Source organism: Ahaetulla prasina, chromosome 13 (genome assembly GCF_028640845.1).
Source record: "Ahaetulla prasina isolate Xishuangbanna chromosome 13, ASM2864084v1, whole genome shotgun sequence".
NCBI classification, from domain to species: domain Eukaryota; kingdom Metazoa; phylum Chordata; class Lepidosauria; order Squamata; family Colubridae; genus Ahaetulla; species Ahaetulla prasina.
In genome coordinates this window covers 25,439,490-25,463,811 of record NC_080551.1, presented here as the reverse complement: position 1 = coordinate 25,463,811, position 24,322 = coordinate 25,439,490, and the positions used below count along the sequence as shown (strand labels likewise).

The 24,322-nt window shown below is 42.9% G+C and overlaps 1 protein-coding gene across 3 annotated transcripts in view; it reads left to right on the top strand.

Moving 5' to 3' along the window:
• The window catches only part of OTUD7A (OTU deubiquitinase 7A), a 46,929-nt gene extending 25,565 nt beyond the window's left edge, over window positions 1–21,364 (top strand). The window contains exons 6-15 of one of the 3 annotated variants that reach the window (XM_058156552.1): window positions 1,574–1,675; window positions 2,711–2,838; window positions 3,461–3,573; window positions 6,137–6,264; window positions 6,730–6,879; window positions 11,339–11,453; window positions 12,424–12,508; window positions 13,081–17,918; window positions 18,179–18,307; window positions 18,424–21,364. In XM_058156552.1, the coding sequence (XP_058012535.1) occupies window positions 1,574–1,675; window positions 2,711–2,838; window positions 3,461–3,573; window positions 6,137–6,264; window positions 6,730–6,879; window positions 11,339–11,453; window positions 12,424–12,508; window positions 13,081–14,511 (2,252 nt within the window). In that variant the 3' untranslated portion in view covers window positions 14,512–17,918; window positions 18,179–18,307; window positions 18,424–21,364. Of the gene's footprint in view, window positions 1–1,573; window positions 1,676–2,710; window positions 2,839–3,460; window positions 3,574–6,136; window positions 6,265–6,729; window positions 6,880–11,338; window positions 11,454–12,423; window positions 12,509–13,080; window positions 17,919–18,178 lie in introns of all 3 variants that reach the window. The other 2 variants (XM_058156553.1, XM_058156551.1) reach the window with 2 other exon arrangements.
• The last annotated feature ends 2,958 nt before the right edge of the window (window positions 21,365–24,322 follow it).

Here is a 24,322-nt window from a genome sequence, read left to right as displayed (position 1 = left end):
CCCCATTTGCACCACTCAGGTGACCCTCAGGACACAGACAAACCTCCAAGTAGCTTCAGCGGCTCTCTGAAAGGATGCCAATGACCAGATACCTGCAAGGCATGTAAATCCTTCCGTTCCCCACCCTCCAGTCAGAGCTGAAGGAGCTTCTCGGATGAGAAGCGAAACATCTTCAGAGAAAAACTAGAGAGTCCAGGTGCTTCTTGAAAAAAAGAAATCACCTTTGGGACAACCGTGACCTGGATGACGCAGAATGTCTCCATGGACAAAGCAATTTTTGTTTCATTATGTTTGAAGGATGAATTTGGATCTGACTAGGTGCGCAGTGAAGGGAATATAAGTGGTCCTTGGCTTACGACCACAACTGAGCCCCAAATTTCTGCTGCTAAAGTGAGACATTTGTTAAGTGAGTTTTGTCCTGTTTTACGATCTTTCTTGCCATGGTCGTTAAGTGAATCTCTGCAGCTGTTATGTGAGTCACAGTCTTGTGAAGTGAATTTGGCTTCCCTGTTGACTTCGCTGGTCAGAAGGTCCCAAAAGGAGATCATGTGATCCCCGGGACCCAGCAAAGGTCATAAATATGAACCAGTTGCCGAGCGTCTGACTTTTGATCCTACGATCATGGGGAAGTGTGAAAAATGGTCCTAAATCACTTTTTCCAGGACCATTTGAACTTTGAACAGTCACTAAATGGACTGTTTTAAGTCAAGGATCACCTGTTCTGTCCTCCAATGAGGTTTTTGCACTTCAATTCCTGCACGGAGCAGGTGATGGGCTGTTACTTCCCAAGAAAGGCCTTGCTAAAAATGAGAACATGCTACCTCTAATTTTATCGCTCCCAAAGGCAGTCCAGCACACTTAAAAAGATGCTTCCCGAGTGAACTCCTAATTTAGATTTAATCAGAGAAGTTGGGCGAGGAAGTGTTCACCAGCTGCTGCTCACTGAACGTGTGTGTGTGGAGATTATCAAGGGCTTTTCACAAATTAAGCTATTAGTGATGAGATTTACCAATGATGCACTTTTTGCTGGGCTGCAGAAAACTCCAGTTGTTGTTAAAGTAAAAGGCCAAAAGTCTGGTTGGCTTTGTGTGGTTGTAGCTCCTGAATGTCTGAACGAAGGGATGCCGTTTTCAAGCAATTAGGAATCAAATAATTAGCCTAGGAGTTGCGTGGAGAATGGGGGTCCTTGGTGCTCTCTGAACTTGGTTGTCTTTTTGCAGCTGCTTCATTACCCAACTAGGGAACGTCATCAATGCGCTGATGGCATCTAATTGGGTAATGAAATGTCTGCAAGAAAACAACACCGAACTTGGAGAGCACCAAGGAGCCCATCATCTACCCCTTAGCTACAAATATTTTCTTCTATTGGTAGTTGGTGAAGCTTCTCAATGAGTAACTTCAGAGCTAGAAGCTGAATGCAGTGATCAATCTGAGGATAGAATTTACTGGCTAATCTCTTCTCCCAGTCTCTCCTCTCCTCTCCTCTCCTTCCTTCCCCCCTTAATAGATCCCTGATTACCTTCTCCAAGATTCCTCCACACCTTTATTGTACTGATGGTTGACCTTTTCCTAGGTCGTCTCAACTGGTGGTCAACGGCCTGTACCAGCTGCAAGCGTCTCCTTCCATTGGCCACAACTGGGGATGGAAACTGCCTCTTGCATGCTGCTTCTTTGGGTAAGCATCCACGTCTCCTTGGCTTAGGATACAAGATACAAGAATGTCTTTTGAATGTCAACCCAACTGGTTTGTCTTCAGCATTTACAATCCACCCCTTCCTCCTTTCAAACGGGAAAACCTGGCCAGCATCAATATTAAACTCTTTCCCTTTCCATGTTTACTGATTTCGCCTTACAACTATTCTGCTATTGGAGAGACTCTTACTGTATTCTCATGTTTTATTTGGCTAAGTCAATGTGGAAGAGGCTGATTTGGCCTGAGTCTGTATAGTTAGTTTCTGCCGATTCCAGGACAATCAAAGATTAGAACTAAATAGCTCACTGTTTTCGTTATTTCTTCTGCCGCCCTCTTATATGTCCTTGAAATTCAGTATTGGTGATATTCTGGTTTCTCTGAGTTTCCTTAATTGATTAGGGACAGTTTTTATCTGTTTGTATATTGGATTTTAACATTTTTATTGGATTGCTTTTAACCTGCTGTGAACCACTCAGATTCACTTAGATAATATGGACGGCTGTACAAATTGAATAAAGAATAATATAACTTCCACAGATTTTATCTGAAAGGCTTTCACATAATCAGAAGGCCTTCAACACCAAATGAACCATGCCTGTTATTTATCTTACTGGCCGATTTCATTTTTTTTTCTATTTTGGTTTCTTCCTGGGGGGAGGGGGGAGTGTTGTTTTTTTAATTTGCATTTATATCCCGCCCTTCTCCGAAGACTCAGGGCGGCTTACACTATGTTAAGCAATAGTCTTCATCCATTTGTATATTATATACAAAGTCAACTTATTGCCCCCAACAATCTGGGTCCTCATTTTACCTACCTTATAAAGGATGGAAGGCTGAGTCAACCTTGGGCCTGGTGGGGCTTGAACCTGCAGTAATTGCAGGCAGCTGTGTTTTAATAACAGACTGCATTAGCAATCTGAGCCACAGAGGCCCAGTTTGAGGGCCTCAAGGTTTCTTTCCACCCCTATGGGTCTGTGATTCTTCAGATCCATCATCCATCCTTTCTTTTGTTTGTAGGGATGTGGGGGTTTCACGACCGAGACCTTGTATTACGGAAAGCACTTTACACCATGATGAGGAGTGGGGCTGAAAGGGAAGCTTTGAAGAGAAGGTGGAGGTGGCAGCAGACCCAGCAAAATAAAGAGGTTAGTGTGCTGGGAGCTTCCAGGAGTCTCCATGGAATCCTTTTCCTGATTTTTGGTTGAGTGGAAGGTGGAGGGGGACAAAAAGGCCTTCCATGCTTGTTTCCCTCGGACCACAGATGTTCTCAACTATCTCAGAGGAATCTGGAAAGCATTATTAAATTGCTCTTCAAGTACATTGTCTTTCCCAACATGAAAGCATGGTCTTTCTGCTCAACCTTTGTTACCCAAGTTCTTCTTTTCTTCTCTTGCAACCTGTTTTCCTTGTCCAAAGAAACAATGGGAGGGAATGAGACCCATCTGTGGCCACTGTTCAAACTCTCTGGGTGTAAATGTGAAGTTTGGCACACACACAAAAAATCAGATTTGGGGATCCCTTGAAGTTCTGCAGGTTGGAGCAAGACAATGTTTTTCAACCACAGCAAATTTAAGATGGGTGGGGAATTCTGCGAGTTAAAGTCCACCCATCTTAAAGTTGTCAACGTTGGAAAACCCTAGGCCAGGACAACCTTCCTCCATCTGCACCCTCTTCTTCGCCCAAGACATATGCAAGCCTTGAAGGCATCTCTCTTATCTTGCAGGGGCTTCTTCTTCCTCCTCAAACTATATTTTCTTTCTCTCTCAGTCAGGATTGGTTTATACGGAAGAAGAGTGGGAGCGAGAGTGGAATGAACTGCTCAAGTTGGCCTCCAGTGAACCCCGCACTCACATCAGCAAGAACGGAGGCAGCGGCGGTGGGTAAGTGGATATTTGCCCAGTGATCTTTTGGGGGGGGGGGAGGCCAGCCAGGTGTACATTTATAATATAAATAGGGAAAGGGTGCTTTGTAGGTAGTCATGTGAAGCATAACTCTAAGTAAGCCAGGGAATCCTCTCCTATCATATAAATACTTGAAATCAATCAAACCATGGTCCCCTGGGGAAATTGCAGGATTTCCATGGCGATAATCACAAACTGTCACTCATGAGAAAGTGTCTTGTCAAGACCAAAGAACAGATTGGTTTGTCCAGATCAACTGAACTTCCAACTCACACTCACTATCTTTTCTATCTTGTTTCATATTATAATTTATGCTCCCCTCCCTTCCCTTCCCCCTCTCTCCTCTCCCTCTTGGCCTCCTCTCCCTTCCCCTGCTCTCCCCTTCCATTCCATTCCCTCCTTCTCCTCTCCCCATCTCCTCTTCCTCCCTCTCTTCCCTTCCCTTCCCTTCCCTTCCCCTGCCCTGCCCTTTCCCTTTCTTTTTCTCTTTCTCTCTCTCCTTCTCCTTCTTCTCTCCTCCCCTCTTAATCCATACTGCTTCTGTATTCAGCCTCTTCTCAGCACTTCTCTCAGCCTCATTCTGTCTTTCTTTGAGACTTGAGACCTCCTGATTTTGTACTTCTCTGTGTCCTCTCCAATTAGAGATGTGTTGAAAAGTATTTGCTGGATTGTTGTTGTTGTTGTTGTTGTTTTGCTCTGTTTTAAAGAGGTCGCTTCTGACAGCTTCCTTCTCTAGAAACCAGAGCATCACCTGTGTTGCTAATACATTTTTAAGCATGTATCAAACCACCTTAAGTTGGAATTGCTGGTCACCAGCAGCTCTTCACACCAGATCTCACGCAAACCTTAGGAGCCTAACCTCTTTATCTCGGAGGTGAAGAGATCCTCCAAAGAGATCCACTAAAAACAGTAAAGGCAGATTTGCATCACGTTCAGTTGGAAATTGGATGGGGAGAAGAGGGGTGCGTCTGAATTTGCCAAATTTCAATCCTAAAGGAGTCCTGGGTCCCAGATATTGGACACGTTGTGTAAGTTAGCCTATTTGAGATATCTTGGTTCCAAAACTGTTGACTTATGATACACGGTTTTGACCCGTTACACACAGACAGACAAGTGTCTTAGCAGTTTAGATGGTTCTTAGATGTATATTGTCTTTTATACCTTCCTGTAGATCTCTCTTCTAGCCAATAACATCTAAAAAAGTGTTGGTGCTGTCCATTACGAGTAGAGGTTAGGCAAACACCCATCTTTCCTGTCTGTTTACTAATGGTTGTAAGTCAAAGTGCAGAAAGGAACCAGGGAAAAATCTTCTTTTGGGGGAAGAGAACTTTTTCAAAGCCACCCTACCCAGTTCTTTCATAATAACATTGCAGAGGAGAATTTCCATCACAGCCTTTAAATTATAGATGGGCTCATTTCCTTTGGTGACAAAGCGGGCTTTCAACCCAAGATACGGTTGCTTCAAAGCGGTCTCTGTTTTAAAAAGAAGAAAACAAAACAACAGATTTTGAAGGGTTCTAGGTTGCTAGCTGCCTCTTAGATCTTTTCTCTTGGTTTGGTTTTAATGAGCAAACAGGCGCCTTAAAAAAGACACCAACATTGCCAACTTCCAGAGTTCTGTGGAGGTTTCAATGTCTACCTGCCAGTTCTGGTGCCATGGAAATCATGATTAGTGGTTCGGGTAAGGTGGCTATGCGTGACGGTTCTTAGATTCCGGACAGAAATATGTCTTAAGACCCCTTTGATATTCTTACCTGTCAACTTTATAGACAAAAATTTACCTGCACAGAATTTATGTACTAAAAGTGGTATACGATGTTATTTAACAGATACCTGCAATTCGGGATAAATAGGCCTTCATTATTTTAACCTTGGGCCGGTTTAGCTCACGCTGGTAAAAGCCTGTTATTAAGAACACAGTAGCCTGCAATTACTGCAGGTTCAAGCCCGGCCCAAGGTTGACTCAGCCTTCCATCCTTTATAAGGTAGGTAAAATGAGGACCCAGATTGTTGGGGGGGCAATAAGTTGACTTTGTAAAAATATACAAATAGAATGAGACTATTGCCTTATACACTGTAAGCCGCCCTGAGTCTTCGGAGAAGGGCGGGGTATAAATGTAAAAAAAAAAAAAAAAAATTTTGTTGATGTGCAATGTGTACTGTATAAAGTTTATCTCACGCACGCAACAAAGTACATGCATATATTTGCATAGTAAGTAACTGTAAGCTAGGGTTGCACATGGCTCCATAGTCTTAGATGTGGCCTTCACAGCCCTTTCAGATATTGCTATGAAATTTATTAGGTTTTTCCCCCCCAGGCAGACAAAAGGGGAAATTAATAAGTGCAGTGCGTCAATTTCATTCACTGTAACTGTAACTGTAACTGTAACTGTAACTTCGGTCACATTTACATTTCGTGCTGGGAGAACCAGCTAGTTTTGGAGTCCAGCTCAAGGTCATTGTGCAAAGGGCTTCTCTCAGGACGGTCTTTCTAGCAAGCCTCTTCTGCTCTGGTACGATAGCGGTTGTGTCTGTTCCTTAGAGTGGAGAATTCGGAAGACCCCGTCTATGAGAGCCTGGAGGAGTTCCACGTTTTTGTGCTGGCCCATATATTAAGGCGACCGATTGTTGTCGTGGCAGATACAATGCTACGGGATTCAGGAGGAGAAGGTAAACTTTCTTGGCTCTTTAGACCTTGAATGGCAAGATCAGCGTTTTCCTCAACCTTGGCCATTTTAAATTTGTGGACTTCAACTCCCAGGGTTGGTTGGTTGGTTGGTTCCTCCCTCCCTCCCTCCCTTCCTTCCTTCCTTCCTTCCTTCCTTCCTCCCTCCCTCCCTCCCTCCCTCCCTCCCTCCCTTCCTTCCTTCCTTCCTTCCTTCCTTCCTTCCTTCCTTCCTTCCAATGCTTCTGGAGTCCTTACGATGCATTTTGAAGTCTATCATTCTGATATATATATGGAAAATATCCTGTATCTTTTTTCCTTCATTTGGTTGCTTCACCATTGGTTGATTGGCATCTGCCACTGATACAAAAAGAATGACCCCTACCACAATTGCCCTAAAAAAGAAGGCCCTGGGGACTGTGCTCATTGCTTATCTTGTAGTGCAGCAACTTCTTGTGTGTCTTTCACAGCATTTGCACCCATCCCCTTTGGTGGAATTTACTTGCCCTTGGAAGTCATGCCCAACCGATGCCATTGCTCTCCCCTGGTCCTCGCTTATGACCAAGCCCATTTCTCGGCCCTCGTGTCAATGGAACAGAAAGATCAACAGAAGGAGCAAGGTATGTCCAGCTTGAAATCAAACTGATTTGTCACAAAGAAGGGACTCCACAGCCACCCTTTAGCCTAGAAGTGACCAGGACTGAGGTTTAGCCAAGAATGAATCTGCAACATGTCATATGGTTGGATAGGATGTGTGTGCCCAGGTCCTCCTGCATTGGGCCGATGGATTGCCAGCGTAATAAAGAACTCACAGTTCCAGGTGAATTCTAAACCTAAGTATCCGATTGCTAAAATGGAAGCCATCCTTCCCCTTATTATTTCCTTAGACCCTCTAGCATTTTGCCTTTTATCAATGGTAAAAATGTCTCGGGTGTGTCTACTTTTAATGAGGTTTTTTTTCCCTGAATTCTCTTGAATATTCTCCAAGAGAGAGTTGAAAAACAAGCGTAAAAGCTAACAAGCTCAGGAGCAAATAAAATTCTTCAGGTTATTATGAACGATACCTATGCGTGGAGCAAGTAAAAGACTAGTTATAAGACAAGGGAGCTGTCTCTTACACGAAGAGACAGTGGTGAAAAACAAGATCATCTCTTTCTTGCTGGGAAAGAAAATAAAGTCTCGTGGCTTTGAATGAAAATGTGATAAAAGACTGAAAACCCCGGTTTAAACTGGTAGGGTTAACAGGACTTCATCTGCTCTTAGAAACATGAATTAAATTTTTGAGGCTTTTGGAAGATGATGTGGGGATAAACTCCGAATGGGGAGATCTTTATCACACGTGTTCCTCAACCTGCCCCCTCTCCTTCTTCATCCCTCAATGTGCTTGGAAAATGCAGTCAGCATGAATTTGATAGGGGAGAGACAATGATAAGTCAACTGTCATCCTTAAAAATCAAAGAAAGGCAGAAAAACAAAAATAATAACAGTAAGATCAAAGGAACCTTCTCCCCCTTGTACATTTCTCTGATAGGAAAGGTGGTAAACAAAGCATATGATGAAGGGAACTGATCCACACATCTTCCAGATTTGCTTTGCCCAAAGGGACTCTGAGTGTTGTTTTCTAGGCTGCCCCTTGATCTGAAGTCCTCCTGTGGCTTCTTTCAATATGATATGAACTGTCCTCACCAGTTCATCCAAATGGTTTGCTCCCAGCCTAGTTTGGCCTTCATTTCTGCACGAGGTTTTCGTATGAAGTAGATTATGGATGTTGAGCCTTCTCATCTCCTTACACCCCCGATCCTCGTAGTATTCCTTGCTGGAAAATCAGAATTTAAGGGTTTCAGGAAGGCCCGAGAAATCTCAGAACCCCAGAAAGAAATCTTACATTTTCTCTCTGGACCTGCTTTTAGCGATCAGATGACGCTGACGGGGTTTTGCATCCTCCCGCTGGTGTTTTCTTTCAAGAGGCTTTTCCTGGGAAAGGCAGAAGTGGCTTTCTCGATTTCTAAAGCCTGCGGATGACGGGGAATAAGGGCCATGCTGAAATCCTTATAATTGTGGCTCGGTGGCCAATAGATTCCTAGAAGCCTTTTTTGTCAGTTCAAAGACACAAGTCCTCCTTTCTGCCCCAGGGGCTGGCTTCCCCTGATGGGAGAAGCACCGTGGCTCCTCTCCCAGAGTTGCTCAAAGCCTCCTTTGATTTCCTCAGAACAAGGAGACACTATGAACGGGAAGGGAAGCTGTGGCGGAGACTGTCTACTTAGCAACAACGCGGGATGAGGTGATAATTTTTCTGGCAAGTTGTAGGAGATGGTCAGAAAGAATCGGGAGAGGTGACAATTGTCATCTTGTATGTATGTATTTACAGTTGTATTTATAAATGGATTTAGGAACAGCGGCAGCCCAACTTCTGTAAAAGAAAATGAATCTTTGTTCGAATTAGAGCCACCAAGGATTGCAAAGCTAGAGCCAACCAATATCCTCAGTAAAAATTCTAGATAAGGTCTTCTTTAAAATGCTGCAGATTAAGTTTGTGTGTGTTAGTGGCTGCTGTTTTGTTAGCTCTTGTAGTGGTTCCATCTTATAATAGAAGAGAATATTCATACCTCAGGGTTGAACTGGGAGGTCTTTGGTGCTCTCTGAGCTTTGTGTCCCCATAAATTTGTTTTCAGCCAGACAAAAGGGGAGATGAATAGATGCAGTGCGTTAATTGCATCACCGTAATTTATGAAGTTTGCAACTGTCTGGAAACAGTTCAGAGACACGGAGGAGAGTCCTGTGCATATTTGTAGCCTGATTCTGTCTCATCTTTGCATTTGGTGAAAATATGAAATTGAAATGAACTCCTTACATCTAAACTTTGAAGTATGACTTATTTGCCTGTGCTTTCCCATTATTTTGAGCGTTTTGCCATTTTTAGCTGTGTCCTGTTCATCAATCCATTGTTTGAATGGGTTACAACTGCATTACTTGAAGATCTGAGGGGGAAGATCGGCTCTTTATAATGGATTGAGTGATCCAGTGGGCTGTTTTTTATTTGCACAGAATCTTTTTCAGTGGAGACGGATTGTACTATTTTGTAGGAATCCTCCCCTGGTTAAGTTAATTGAATTAAAGGGTTCATTCCTTTGGACGTTTTGTCAGTCAGATGTATTCTTAGGAAAAGTTTGAATTTGGCTATCTTCCTTCTATTTTTTTGTGGGTTTTGTTATCAGATTTTAGATACAGATTTTAGATTAGATTTTAGGTTTTCTTATTAGAATAAAAATCCATTCATACACTGACAGTGCCTGTATGCATTATATATTCCCCCTTTTTGCATGAAAAAGTATACGGTATATTCCCATTTTTTAAAAAAATGATCATATGATGACACACTGGAATGCAAAGATTTCTGCCTGCACCTTACAAAATTTCTGTTAAAATTTAACAGTTAAAGGTGGAAGAGCAAGAAGGGAAGAAAAGTAGCTTGGTCATTTCCCCTTTTCCTCTTAATGTGCTGCAATTTTATTTAAAGAGCAGGAGAAGAAAGAAGTTTGCAAAATGTTATTTGGTGGTGAAATCCCTCCACTGAGTTCCAATCCCATGTTTAATCCTTTCATTTCCTTCTAAAATATCCCCCACATCAAAACGCCATTTCAAAAAGTCACTGAAGAACCTGACGGGGTGACCCAGAATTCTTGACAAAGTTGCGTAAGATGTCCTCAGATTACATGCCGCTTCATTGGCATCTGTAATTAATTAATTAAAAGAGCCACAGCTTTTCTGCTGCTTTTACTCAAAAAGGCTCCATGCTTTTAAATGAAGGCCGGTCATTGCCATATGGAGTGAGCGCCATCTAGTGATATAGGGACAATAGGACAAGCCATCTGATTTTCTCCCTTCATAGCTGTGTGCAGGATGTATTTTTCCTGCATGCAAGATCTCTTCTTGTGTTAGCAGGTGATGTTTTCTAATGCACGTGAAATACTTGGAACGTTAAAAGTCTGTAGAGATTCTCAGTCATCCAGGTCATGGTTGCTCCAAAGGTGCTTTTTTCAGGAGGCAAGTGGATTTCCTTGTTTTTTCTTTTGAAGACGTTTCGCTTCTCATCCGAGAAGCTTCTCCAGATCTGACAGGATAGTGGGGAATGGAAGGATTTATATGTACATTTGCATATATGTAGAGTGTACATATATGCATATGTACAGGGGTTCCTTGTGCCTCCTGAAATACCACCTTTGGCACTTTGAACGTTTGAAACCCTTGTGCAAGGCACATTGCTAAAGGATGTTATGATACATCTTGGCCAGGGGTGAAATGTAAAATTTGTTACTACTAGTTCTGTGGGCCTGGCTTGGTGGTGGGGGGTAATGTGACCGGATGGGCATGGCCAACTTTTTTTTTTTTTACTTTTAAAAGCATTTTTTCTACAACTTCTTTGGCCAAAGAGGTTGTAGAAAAAATGCTTTTAAAAGGCTCTGGTGATCCCAGCTGAGTTGCCTGATCATCAGAGGCTTTTCTTTTCTTTTAAAAGCATTTTTTTTCCTTTAAAAGAAAAAAAAAAGCCTCTGACAATCAGGCAACTCAGCTGGGATCACCAGAGTCTTTTAAAAGCATTTTTTTTACAACCTCTTCGACCAAAGAGGTTGTAGAAAAAATGCTTTTAAAAGTAAAAAAAAAAAAGACCTCTGATGATCGCGTGGCTCAGCTGGGCATGGGGGAAAGGGAGGGATTTTTGCTACCCGTTCGCTGAACCACCCACCGCCATCGCTACCGGATCAGGCGATCTGGTCCGAACCTGGAGCATTTCACCCCTGATCTCGGCCCTCGAGGCCGTAGTGCTCCTTACCAATTTTTTTTTTTTAAAAAAATCTGTAAAGATTACTGAGAATTTATTAGAACAAAAACGGGTACAGTTTGTTTACTTTTCTGCTTGTGGCTGAAAAGGTCGTTGATCAAAATATCTAGCCTGGCATTGCTGTTCTGCCATAAATGTGCCGCTAGTTCATTTAAGGTTTTTTTCTCTCTTTTTTCTTCAGCCATTTTTTCTTCTTTCACAAGCCATCTTCCTTTCTGACCTTTTCTTCTTTCCTTCAGCGGTGATCCCTCTGACCGATTCTGAACATAAGTTACTGCCTTTGCACTTTGCGGTTGACCCAGGCAAAGACTGGGAATGGGGCACGGATGACAGTGATAACATCAAATTGGCCAAGTAAGGTTCCTTTTAGTCTCTTAAGATTTCAGAAACGACCCCTGTGTGTGTCCAGGACGCTTGGTAGGCTTTGTGGAATGGGGATGGCAAACCCAAGGGAAAGATTGCAGCTTTAGCGCTCTGGTAACACAGTCAAGAGCCGAGGTGGCTCAGTGGCTAGAGGGCAGTACCGCAGGCTACTTCAGCTGACTGCTAGCTGCAGTTCAGCAATTCAAATCTCCCCGGCTCAAGGTTGACTCAGCCTTCCATCCTTCCGAAGTAGGTAAACTGAGGACCCAGATTGTTGGGGGCAAGAGGCCGTGATGGCGAAACGATGGTACGCGTGCCAGAGATGGCATGAAGAGCCCTTTCTGTGGGTATGCACGTTGTCGCCAGCTGCTCTTCTGGTTTCTCACGTGCTCATGTGCACTGGCCAGCTGGTCTTCGCAAGTGCCTGAGAGTCAGAAAACGGCCAAAAAACAGACCGTTTTTCAGGCCCTTTGGGGGCCTTTTTCCAGGCTGTTTTCCAGCCTGAAAACAGCCAAAAAACCCACCCCAAAAACAGGCATGTGCACGCTGGCCAGCTGCTCTTCCGGTTTCTGGCGCTCTGGTGCACGTTTATTCATGCACATGCGCACACATTCCAGTTTGGGCACTGGGTGCTGAAAAGGTTCCCCATCACTGCAATAGGCTGAGCCTGTGAACCGCTTAGAGAGGGCTGTAAATGCACCGTGAAGCGGTCTGTAAGTGTAAGCGCTATTGCTGTCACAGCCAGATCGGGTCTCACCAGAGGAGACACGAATGGGGTACATTTTTCAATCCTCGTGGGGGAACCCCTTTTTCTTGCCTTCCTGGTCCTATCCTTACTTTTAAGATTGTGGTTTGGAGAGATCACTTTGCAGTGTGAACACCTATGGGAATTCCTTTTGTGTAATGTATACGACACGGTGTGGTAGTTTTTTCTTCCCCCCTCTCTCTTTTGTGTTCCCAGTTTGATTCTGTCCCTGGAGGCAAAGCTTAACCTTCTGCACAGTTACATGAACGTAACCTGGATTCGCATGCCGTCAGAAACACGGGTAAAGTTTTTCCTTTGAGAGAAATAAGATCCTACTTGTTTGGTTTGCGTTTCCACTCAGAAACTATTAACCCATTAACGCGAGGGCAAAAGACAGCCTCCTGGCCAGTGGTGTTACAGGAATAACACCTGCACAGCACTCCAGGAAGAATGCTTGGATGGTAGGAAAAATCTAGGAAGCTTCTAGGAATTGCTCACAGTTTTCAGTTAGATAGATGATTTGGGCCTAAGCAGATTAAATCAGTATGTAACTCTATAAAATGTTAACATTCCTTCCACTGCATCATCCCTCATTCCAGATGCCAATGACTGAAAAAGCTTGGTGAAAAATTTTAGAACTCGTTGAATAAAAACCAAGTAATATTCTCCCTCCAAATATTAAGCCAGCTGCCCCTGTAGTATTTCATCTGGGTGTGCTGTTAACCAGATGTTATGCACAACAACCCATGCCTTTAAAGATAAATTAGTTTTTCAGAAGCGAAGGGTTTGGACAAACTGCCTGCAAATGTACACAACGGTTCTTTGTATACAATCACTCCCGGTTTCTCATGGTTGTCCCGCTTTCCCTCCCAGGCTCCCTTGGCTCAACCAGAATCTCCTACGGCCTCAGCTGGAGAAGATGTCCAGTCACTGGCAGACTCCATGGATTCGGACAGGGACTCCATCTGTAGTAATTCCAATGGCAATAACGGCAAAAATGGGAAGGAGAAAGAAAAGCAGAGGAAAGACAAGGAGAAGAACCGAGGGGATTCGGTGGCTAACAAACTTGGAAGCCTCAGCAAGACTCTGGGCATCAAGCTGAAGAAGAACATGGGTGGCCTTGGTGGGTTGGTCCACGGCAAGATCAACCGAGCCAACACCGGGAACGGCAAAAACGGGGAGATCACGGAGAAGGCGAAAGAGAAGAAGTCAAAATCGCGTAAAGGAAGCAAAGAGGAATCGGGTCGCTCCGCGAGCACGTCCCCCTCAGAGAAGACCACCCCATCTCCCACAGAGAAGGCGAGTATCTCCCCTGCGGAGAAAGCCAACTCAAAATCTCCGTCCGAGAAGCAGCCGGACTCCTGGAAATACAGCACAGACGTGAAACTGAGCCTCAACATCTTGAGAGCCGCCATGCAAGGAGAGCGGAAGTTCATTTTTGCCGGCCTTCTCCTGACCAGCCATAGACACCAGTTCCATGAGGAGATGATTGGCCACTACTTGACCAGTGCCCAAGAGCGCTTCAGTGCCGAACAAGAGCAGAAAAGGAAAGAGGCAGAGAAGAAGGCCGCGACTCTCGGCAGCTCCTCCTCTCGAAAACTGGACCAAGAAGGGTTTTCCAAGGAGAAGCTGGACTCGTCTCCTCAGGGGAGGGCATCACCAGTGTTGCCTCAAAGCCATACCACTCAGCTGGTTTTAAAGTTCAAAGACCGTTCCAGTCCCACGCCGGCTTCCTTTTCGTCACCTAGCAACGGTGCCAAGAGGAGTGGACCCATCCCAGTGTCTGCCCATTATAGCCATACGCCCCCCGTCCAAAGGCAGAGCGTCATTCACTTGCACGACTTCAACGCCAAGCCATCCAGCTTCCAAGATGACGTCTACAAGCCCGTGGTGGGCACCCTTAAAACATGTGCCACCTACCCTCAGCAAAACCGCTCATTGTCCTCGCAGAGTTATAGCCCGGCCCGGATAGCCGACATCCGTACGGTCAACACGGTGGAATCCCTGGCTTACGCTCTGCCCACGGACCCCAAATCGCAAACGTACACCAATGGGTTTAACAATAGCAACGACATTAGAGACAGCTTAGAGTATGTGGACGAAGATGCTCCACAAACCTGGTTGAACAATGAGAAAAATCGCCAGAGGACCACGGTTTGCCCTATGTACACCATCCAGCAGAACCGTTGCAAGACGGAGAATTGTTCCTTTTACGGCCGCCCCGAAACCAAGAACTTCTGTTCCTGCTGCTACAAGGAGGAACTCAAACGTAGGGAACGGGAGAGTAAAAGGTCCCGGCATTGAAGACCGTGGAGCTCTTCGAATAAATATTTATTTCCTTCTTTTTCTTACTTAGGACATACTGTATGTGGTAAGGGACTGAAAGAGGAAGGACCAGGGGGGATTCTAGAAAGCGCTAGCTTTTAAAAAAAATTTTTTTGCAGGGGTGGTCGGCAAGAAAACAAACAAACAAACAAAAAAAAAGGAGTGAGGATCCTTGGGTAATCAAGAGTTGGTGGCTTCCCGTTCCGTTGGTGTCTTTTTTACATACGCTGGTAGTCGGAGAGGATCTTTACTTCTTTTGTCAGTGCTGTATCCGTGTGGTCAAAACTTTACTAATGGTGCCTGAATTCACACTGACATCACTCAGGTAGTAGAAAGATTAGGGGAAAAGTCATAAAAATAGAAGACGTGGTGTGGTAAGTGTACAAATGTGTCTGCCTCATTCTGTAGATCAAGGTGGGGAACTCTGGCTCTTTTATGATGTGTGGACCTCAACTCCCAGAATTCTTGACCAGCATAGCTGGCTCAGGAATTCTGGGAGCTGAAGTCCACAAGTCAGCAAGCTGAATTCCGGGAGCTGAAGTCCACATGTATAAAAGGGCCAGAGTTCCCCACCCCTGTTGTAGATCATCTTCACAGAAGAAATGTCATGTTCCATTGCTCTTCTTCCCCTTCCGTTTTTTTTTTAAAGGAAGTGAGCATCGTAAAGGCGTATTTAGCTCATATTAACTCACTAATATCCTTGCTATAAACTGTGGTTTTTTTTATAGCCCCCTTTCACAAATGAAAGCCTGGGTCAATGACAACAGCTTTTCTCACCCAACAGAAGCGTATTCATTCATTCATTCCTGTAAGTGATCTCCGGTTTTGGGCTACAACAATTGCTCAAGATGGAAAAGTCTGTCCTTCAATTGCACAACCTTGCTGGCTGATATTAAAATAAGGCTCGACTCTTATATTAAAAATGAGCACTTTACAGTTTAGGGTCAGGGTAGTGCAGACCCTGATGTGGTCAGCTCCTGCATTGCAGGCTGTATCATTCACTGGTTATTGCCACGTCATTTAGTTATATTTTTCCCGGATGTTGGTTCGTTCCAAACTTTCTGTAGCCTGTCACCCAAATCCTTCCCTTTCCAGAGAAGACGAGATAAATGGCCTATATTTATTTGCACTGATGTTAAATTATGGACACCTATTTTTGAAAACCAAGCTATGGGGGTTTTTTCGGTGTGTGTTTTTTCTATACGTTCTCAAATGTGACCCTTTGACGTTTGGATTCAGGAAAAAGACGAGCAGCCGAATTTATTTCAGCAATTATTTTAAAAACTCCATTGAACCGAGATTGTGGATTTCTGAACCATCTGGGTAACTTCTCTAGAGGTATCAAATTGTTTTGTCACAGGTCTTGTATTGTATCAATGGGACAACCCTGATTATTTGTTTTACAAACGGATAGCTTTCTGCAGCCAACTACCATTAAATAGTAAAATCTGTCAAAAATATAAAGCAGAGTTAAAAATCAGCCCGTAAGAATTAGAATTAGGACAATAAAAGGAAAGGTCATTTGCAGCAAAATAATGGCAGTGGCTTTCTTGCTGCCAAGCCAAGTTCTGAAAAACAGCATCTTCCAAACTGCCAGCTGCCTGTAGCCCCTTGTCCAGAATTGGCCTTGCAAAGAAACAGAGAAATTTTGCAGTGGATTCCAAATTGATATCCTATCCAAACAGTTAGCCCTTGTCAACATCTTGGTCAGTGGTCATCCCCATCATCCAAAGATGCTAAACCTTCTTCAGAAGTCGCCTCTAGTCTTGGCATAGGCAGACCGAATAAGGGAAGAACATTTTATAGTGTCCATGCATAGCTGATGAAATAGTCAAAACTGACAGAGAAGCAATTTTTTTTTTTTTGGTTTACATTTATATCCCGCCCTTCTCCGAAGACTCAGGGCGGCTTACAGTGTATAAGGCAATAGTCTCATTCTATTTGTATATTTTTTACAAAGTCAACTTATTGCCCCCCCAACAATCTGGGTCCTCATTTTACCTACCTTATAAAGGATGGAAGGCTGAGTCAACCTTGGGCCGGGCTTGAACCTGCAGTAATTGCAGGCTCTGTGTTCTAATAACAGGCTTCTAACAGCCTGAGCTATTCCGGCCCCTAGGAATTCTAGTTTCCACAGCAATCTTTTCTTCCTCGGATGACTTTTCTTGAGTTTGGGTAGACTCCTCAGCTCTACGCATGATCTTTCAGAAAAAGCCATTCCACCTCTATGGAAGAATAGTCATGGTATCTTCATCACTTCGGATTTAAGTTGGATTTAATCAGGAAGATCTGAGGAAAAAGTGGCAGGAACCACTTTTATCTTTCTTCTCCCTACTTTTCAAAGCCAGTGGTTTGTTATAAAAACCACGATGCGATCCATAATTGGGTTCCTTCCTATTCTGTTGTGTGTTTGTCTTGTAGTCATCATCTTTGTTGGCAGACCTAGGCTGTTAGGGCATAAGAATGTGCTACATTCTTATACAGAGCAATATAACCTAACTCTTAGGAGAATTTTTGTCTGCATCTATCCTAAGTTACATCTCAGCCTGTATACATCTTCATCCATTCCGTTCCTTTGATTCCATTCCATTCATAAAAAGGGAAGGAAAACCATTTGTCCCCAACTTGAAAGCAACTTCAAACATCCAAGTGATTTTGAAAAGCTTATTCAAGATCCTTACATCCAAGTGTAAGAATTCTTCTCCCGATCATGCATCATTTTATATTTGGTTCTGCCTCCCTAAATATAAAACAACGGTGCCTACTCTCCATAGTTATTCACTCATGTGTTTCACCCACCTTGTTGTAAGTCTCCTGGAGAGCCAATCGCCGATGCATTCATACCGGCTTAGAAAAGGAATGAGAAAGTTTCCTCAGCATCTCGGAATAAGTATTTTAATTTTGGAAGGTTGACTAATACTTGACTATAACAGTTTCTGTATCTTTGGAAAGGTGTGGCAGTTCTCAGTTTAAGACCAACTTTCCCCCGTAAATGGCGTCGGGTTATACACACCAGAAGAGTGTCCCAGGCTGTGTACAGAAACCCTGATTCCTAGCTTATTCCTAGTCTTTGGGAAATCTCAGAGAGAGAGAAAGAGAGAGAGAGATGGCTCCATATTAATACTAATTGGCTTTTTTTGTCAATGTTTCCTCTAAGATCTGGGAGGACGAACGTGTTGGAGAATATCTTTTCCATGCCCTTTTGTGCTTCCACTTTGGGATCGAAATATTCAGCTGAGGTGGGACTGGGATGTCTGACTCTTGAACTTTGTGTCCAGTTCATTCCTAGGAGTCTCCCTCCCAGTGCTGAAGAAGGCTGTGGGGTCTTGATGTTCCTCCTTGGTTGTGGAGATTACTGATTCAATTCTTTGGCCAAAGAAACTATGGTACCAGATTGTATTTCATAACGTCTGTGTGTGTGTGCGTGTGCATGAGAGAGAGAGAGAGAGAGAGAGACAGACAGACAGACAGACACAAAGAAATTGGACATTGTTTTTAAGGGAGGGTGAGTTAAGTAAATATTTTATTATTACTGATGGATTGGTGAAGGAACAGCTTTCACTATTCCTACGAATACACTTCTGTAGGTGAACCCAAAGGTGTTTTTTTCAAGAGGCAACTGGTCTTTCTTTGTCTTTCCTTGAAGATGTTTTGCTTCTCATCCAAGAAGCTTCTCCAGTTCTGAAGGAAAAACCAAGGAAGTCCAGTTGCCTCTTGAAGAAGCACCTTTGGGACAACCAGGACCTGGATGACTGAGAATCTCCACAGACATTCTGTAGGTGAAGTTAGTTATCTAAAAAATTGTCACTAGGATGTTCTTCTTTTTTTCCCCTTTTGTTCAAAGACTTTCTCCCACTAATGATGTCTTTTCAAAATTATCTATGTAAACAGGTACACGAACAAGCAACATGTAAGATACGTTACCGGTCTTAGGGCATGAAATAATTGATGCTCTTCCCTGGAGCAAAATATCAGATGTCTACTTGAATCATTCCACTGTTTCTCTTCACAATTTGATTTGAAGCCTAATCCTTAAATTATTGCAAAGACTATAATTACTATGGAGTAGAGCTATGCAAACACAAATCCTTGAAATAACAAGAAGTCAATAGTTAGTGGAGAAAGAAAGAGAGAAAGAAAAAAAAGAAAAGAAGAAGAAAAAAAGAAAGAAAAAGAAAAAAAAAGAAAAAAGTATTACCACTACTTACAGGAAGAAAACTAGAAATACATGAAATATATGAAAAGTTGCTAGAATTAGAACTTTTATGAAAGATTACTTGGATTTTTTTTAAAAAAAGACTCAAAACTATAAATTGTTAATTCTTTTTAATGTAGATTACGTTCTATTACTGAGAGATTGAATTTTATCAAAGCCAAACAAGATTTTACTAGAAAATTTCTCTCACTCATTGTCTTTCTCTCTCTCTCTCTTTGTAAGTGTGAATACATGTGCATACAAAGACTCAAACATACCCACAATCCGTTACGCTACTACTGTTTTATTCCATTTGTGTTGTACAAATTTGTGAGTTGGGTCAAGGGTGGGACAAGTGGATATTGTAGACAATTCAGTGTGTTAAGGGCTAGGGGGATTCCTGGAAGTGAATTCTAAGTGAAGAATGTAGTTGTGCAAAAAAACAGTTCTAATGTAGATGTCGGAATTGGGGGCGGGTTATTTTTGGAGGCTGTTGTGGAAACAAAGAGGATTTTCTACACAAGCCCTGCTGAAATGCACAGAGGACAACTTAATACACACCTGTCATTTCAGTGGCACTTGTGTAAGATTTTTTTTCTGATGGAGTATCCTCTTTATTTGGTGCGTCAGACCTTAGAACAGTGGTTGAATGTACTTAGTGTTGCTAACTGTTCTGGGCAAAGCAATGTTTTTACGGATAATTTTTTTTTAAAAAAAAGGTTTATGTTTAAAATATACATAAATAATAGAGGGAAGTTGCATTGAAGAAAGTAGGCGGTTTTCTGGACAGGTTTGAGCCATTCTACTAATATTATTAAAAGACAAAAATTATGCAAAAAGTTTAGCCTTCCTTCTGTAGCTCAAAAGAGCTAAGGGAAGGTTCGTAAGCAAACGTTACCTAGGCATTCTCATACTTTGTAATAATTCACTTAAACCAAGTATTTCAAAGGGCTAATGAATGAATAAAACATGATCCTCTCGTGTTTACAGAGAAGTTGCGTTGTGTATGTGTGGTAGATGTTTTTCAGCACATCTACAGGATGTTTTCCAGCAGGTCATTAGAAGCAAAAGTTGAACTGGGAAGCCTGGTTTTTCTCTAAGACTGGTGGTGCCCTTCTCCACCTTCAGTTAATTACTCATTCTTCTTGCAAAACAAATAACAACAGCAACAACAATAATGGACAGGCTATTTCCTAGGACAACACATCATGCTTTCACTTTCAATGCCTCTGGAATTTTCCCCATTGTTCCTAACTGAAATATCTAAAACGGGAAAAAGCTCGAAGGGCATTTGCAAAATGACCCATGAAAGATGATGTGTTTGGACCTCCGCATAACATTCTGGAAAGGCGACAGAGCTGCTGTGTACTTGTTGTGTAACGATAGCTGTGCAAATTCTTCTAACTCAATACGGATCCCTCTAACTCAGTGAGTTTCAACCTCAGCAACTTGAAGAAGCGTGGGCTTCAACTCCACAAATTCCTTTGTTGCCGAAGTGGAGGAATCTTGTTCTAACTCAACCTCTCCCTTTGAAAAAAACCCCTGATGTTAAATATAATATGAGGGATGTAACTCCCAACATTTTGAAAAGCACCGTAAGCAGTAATGGGTAGATTCCAGAATTTCTTATTGTACGTCGAAGAAGGGAGAGAAAGTGTACATACGTAAGAGTCTGGGGAAAATGCAGAGTGAGATGTTGGCTATGAGCTCAGTTTCCTAAGAGTCTCTTTATTTGTTGAGTTGAAAGCAACGTCCCAACTTCTCTTTAGGCCAAATGCTGTATATTGCTGATTAAAAATCTACATGCAAATGCACAGAGTTACAAAACAAGGGCCAGACTATATAAATGGAAATAAATCTAAACCTATTCTAAAAAGAATCCAAAATCATGTTATTTAGAAGATCAGATCCAATTTAGGAGTGTCATGTCTTCATAACAAGGGCAGTAAAAGAATTTGCCTCTTTTTTTAATTATTTACCATTCAGTTCTGTTGATCTCTAAGAGTTTATTGTGAAGATATAAAGAAATAAGTTATTATAGTGGTGGACTGGTGGTATTCTCCTTCATGCTGAGGGAAAATGCTTGATCTTGGGGGTAAAGAACCAGCAATGAATAATTATAGCTGTCCCTCATTCCGAATGGCTTTCACCCCTGATGATATTTGAATCTCTTACAACCTACGACCATCCAGCTTTGAAGGTCTGGCAAAATTTATGAAATTCTTGCAGAATAGAACATGGCCTGGAATTCAAATTACTTCAGTCGGTTGTTTGCACACTTGCTTTTCCTGTACACACGATGGTTCTTTTTTTTAAAACAAAAGGAAAAATAATGATAATATACTGTTTTTTTTAACAAGAATCCCTTAAAGGAAGGTGTTTGTAAATGTTCCGTTTGTAGACATAAAAGGCTGTATTGTGTTGGAATTTTACAAGCCAAGTTTAAATTATAATATAGAAAATTATTTTTATATTATTTTCAAAATATGCTACGAAGCAATATTTTGCGCCTTTATTATTATAGAGTCATTGTCAATTTAGTAAGTTGGTGTGGGGACTGTGGTAGTAACAACCTTGTGAAGGAAGCTTTGTAAGTGTTATGAAACAATCCAAATGCGTTTTGTCTGTGTTTGCCTACCGAAGGTTGCAATACAGAACGATTTTTATTGAAAAGCTTCACGTAGTGGTTTATATACTTCTTAATCTTTTTAGAAACCTTGTTTTCAAACTCTTCAAGTTTTGCCATTAAAAGCGATGGGCAATTCTGAGCATAGCTTTGGCTGATGCAACAAATGAAAATAGAACCTTTTCGTGATGAGAATTATCCATAAAACCTGTCACTACATCTTGTTCCAATATTTGAGGGGCTGCCACAAAGGGGGCAGGGGTGGGTTCTACTTACCTTTGCTACCGGTTCGCAATGGGGCCGCGTGCGCTGAACAGTGGTGGGTTTCAAATTTTTTTACTACCGGTTCTGTGGGTGTGGCTTGGTGGGCGTGGCAGGGGAAGGATACTGTAAAATCTCTATTCTCTCCCCAATCCAGGGGAAGGTTACTGCAAAATCCCCATTTCCTCCCAATCCGCTGGAACTCAGGAGGCAGAGAATAGACGGGGGCCGGGTCAATCAAAATTTTTACTACCGGTTCTCCGAACTACTCAAAATTTCCACTACCGGTTCTCCAGAACTGGTCAGAATCTACTGAAACCCACCTCTGGTGCAGAAGCTTCCTGATGACGTCTGGGTCAAGTGGGCGGAGCCTCCCAATGGTTTTACTACTGGTTCTTGTGAACCAGTCCGAACCAGGGGCAACCCATCACTGAAAGGGGGTCAACCTATTCTCCAAAGCACCTGAAGGCAGAACAAGAAGCAATGGATGGAAACTAATCAAGGAGAGAAGCAACCTAGAACTAAGGAAGAATTTCCTAACGGTGAGGACAATTAACCAGTGGAACAGTTTGCCACCAGAAGTCTTGGGTGCTCTAACATTAGAAGTTTTTAAGAAGAGATTGGACAACACTTTTTCCGGAATGGTATATGGTCTCCTGCTTGAGCAAGGGCTGGACTAGAAGACCCCCAAGGTCCCTTCCAGCTCTATTATTCTGTTCTGTTCTGTTGAACATATAACAGGTCTGTTGGAAGAATGAGAGAGTTGCTCCCCCAAAGAATTGCTTTCTCTAGGGTGGAGGTAGAGTTCCAAGAAAACATTCATCTGGTTTTTCCCATGGGTAAAAGTCATAATTGTGATCTCTGATGGACTGGAAGACACAGAACACCAAAATAACCTGCAGCTGCCTCAAGGCTACTGTGTACTGACTCAGTAGTGAATCAAGGAAACCACAACCCACACACTACCTATATGTTGAGTTACTGTGTTCTCTATACCCCTGGGCCTTCTCTAGGGGATCTTTCAACACCTTCCCCTCTGCAGCCAGGAAAGACCGATCTAATCTGACATACTTCACACAGATCATGGTCCTGTGTCTCCAATGGAATTAAAGCCTTAGCTCAGGTCTTCTTGAGATGGACATTTTGCAAAGAGCTTTGGTGTCCTTGGTGCCCTCTGAGCTTGGTGGTTTTCTTGCAGATGTTTAATGGCCCAACTAGGGAACACGATCGGTTCTAGGAGGGAGTGGAGTTTGTTCTCTTTTGATGTACAATATATCCTCACTCCTTTCTGCACTGATGATGTTCCCTGGATGGGTCATGAAATATTTACAAGGAAAACACCAAATTCAGAGAGCATCAAGGATCGCAAAGTTCAACCCCAAACTACAAATATTCTCTTCTATCAATACAAAGAACTTTGCCATTCCTGACTAACAGATAGCCATAGCAATAGGACTTAGACTTATATGCCGCTTCACAGTGCTTTGCAGTCAGCAGATGAGTGCTTGTCTATTCTGATCAATGTTATTTAGAATTATTTTTTTTAAATAAGCACCTGAAGTTGCCTTTAGAATAGCTAAGTTCTACACTCAAGGCTTCACAATATTGAGGCCAAGCCTTTGTCTGGTTTAACTCTCCCTGGCCTACCTTCATTAATCATGGACCTCTGATGCTCTGAGAAGATCTCAAAACTTGAGATGTTTGAAAAGATCTTAAGTAACAAAGATCTAAGCCAGGCCTCTCTCCACCTAACAGTGGTGGGTTTCAAATTTTTTTACTACCAGTTCTGTGGGCATGGCGTGGGTTGGCAGGGGAAGGATACTGCAAAATCCCCATTTCCTTCCCATCAGCTGGGACTCGGGAGGCAGACGATGGATGGGGGCAGGGGCAGGCAGAGGTGGTATTTAGCAGTTCTCCGAACTACTCAAAATTTCTGCTGCCGGTTCGCCAGAAATGGTCAGAACCTGCTGAAACCTTTGCCACCTAAGGAACTCCAGAGCTGCTGACAGTTAGTGCTAAAGTACCTGGACCAGGGCTCTGATCCTGTGCTGGAGGCAGAGGAGGAATTAGAAGCTCGTCATGGTCCTTCGTAGCACCAACTCTTGGCCTGCGAAAAGAGGAAGTGAGAGGCCTTCAAACTGCTGCTGCTTCCGTTCCCACAGCATTTCATCAGCTCCGAGGCCAGCAGAGAAACTGATCATTTCCCAATTTGGCCTCATTCTCTGCTCCTGCTTAAAATTAAGAAAAGGATGCAGGAGATGAGGTCTGGGTGATGCGTAGTGTTAGCTGAATTTACCCCTGAGGAAACTTGCCTTGGTCACCCTGCCATCTATGAACTTCACCCCCCGCTTTGTGTGGCTTCCCATCCAGAGGTGGAAGATGACCTTCGAAGGCTCCACCAGAGTCAATAAAAGTCCCGGCTGTTATGAAAGAGACTTACTGAAAAGCTGTGATGCAACAAGGGATATTTTGGACGGCACTTCAATGTTCTTGCTTCATCTTCTTGGTAATGTGGTGAGTTGCCACGGCTACCTTTGGGAAGCGTTCCCATCCTTCTGCAGAGAGGTCCACTCATCTGCCCTGGAGGACCTACCATGATGGCCCCATGGAAGAAGCAGGTTCTCTTACGATCAAAAGCTGGTTTTCTGTTCTCATCCTTAGGGAACTGAACTGAACCATCACACCTCCCTGCTCCATCCAGGGAGTGG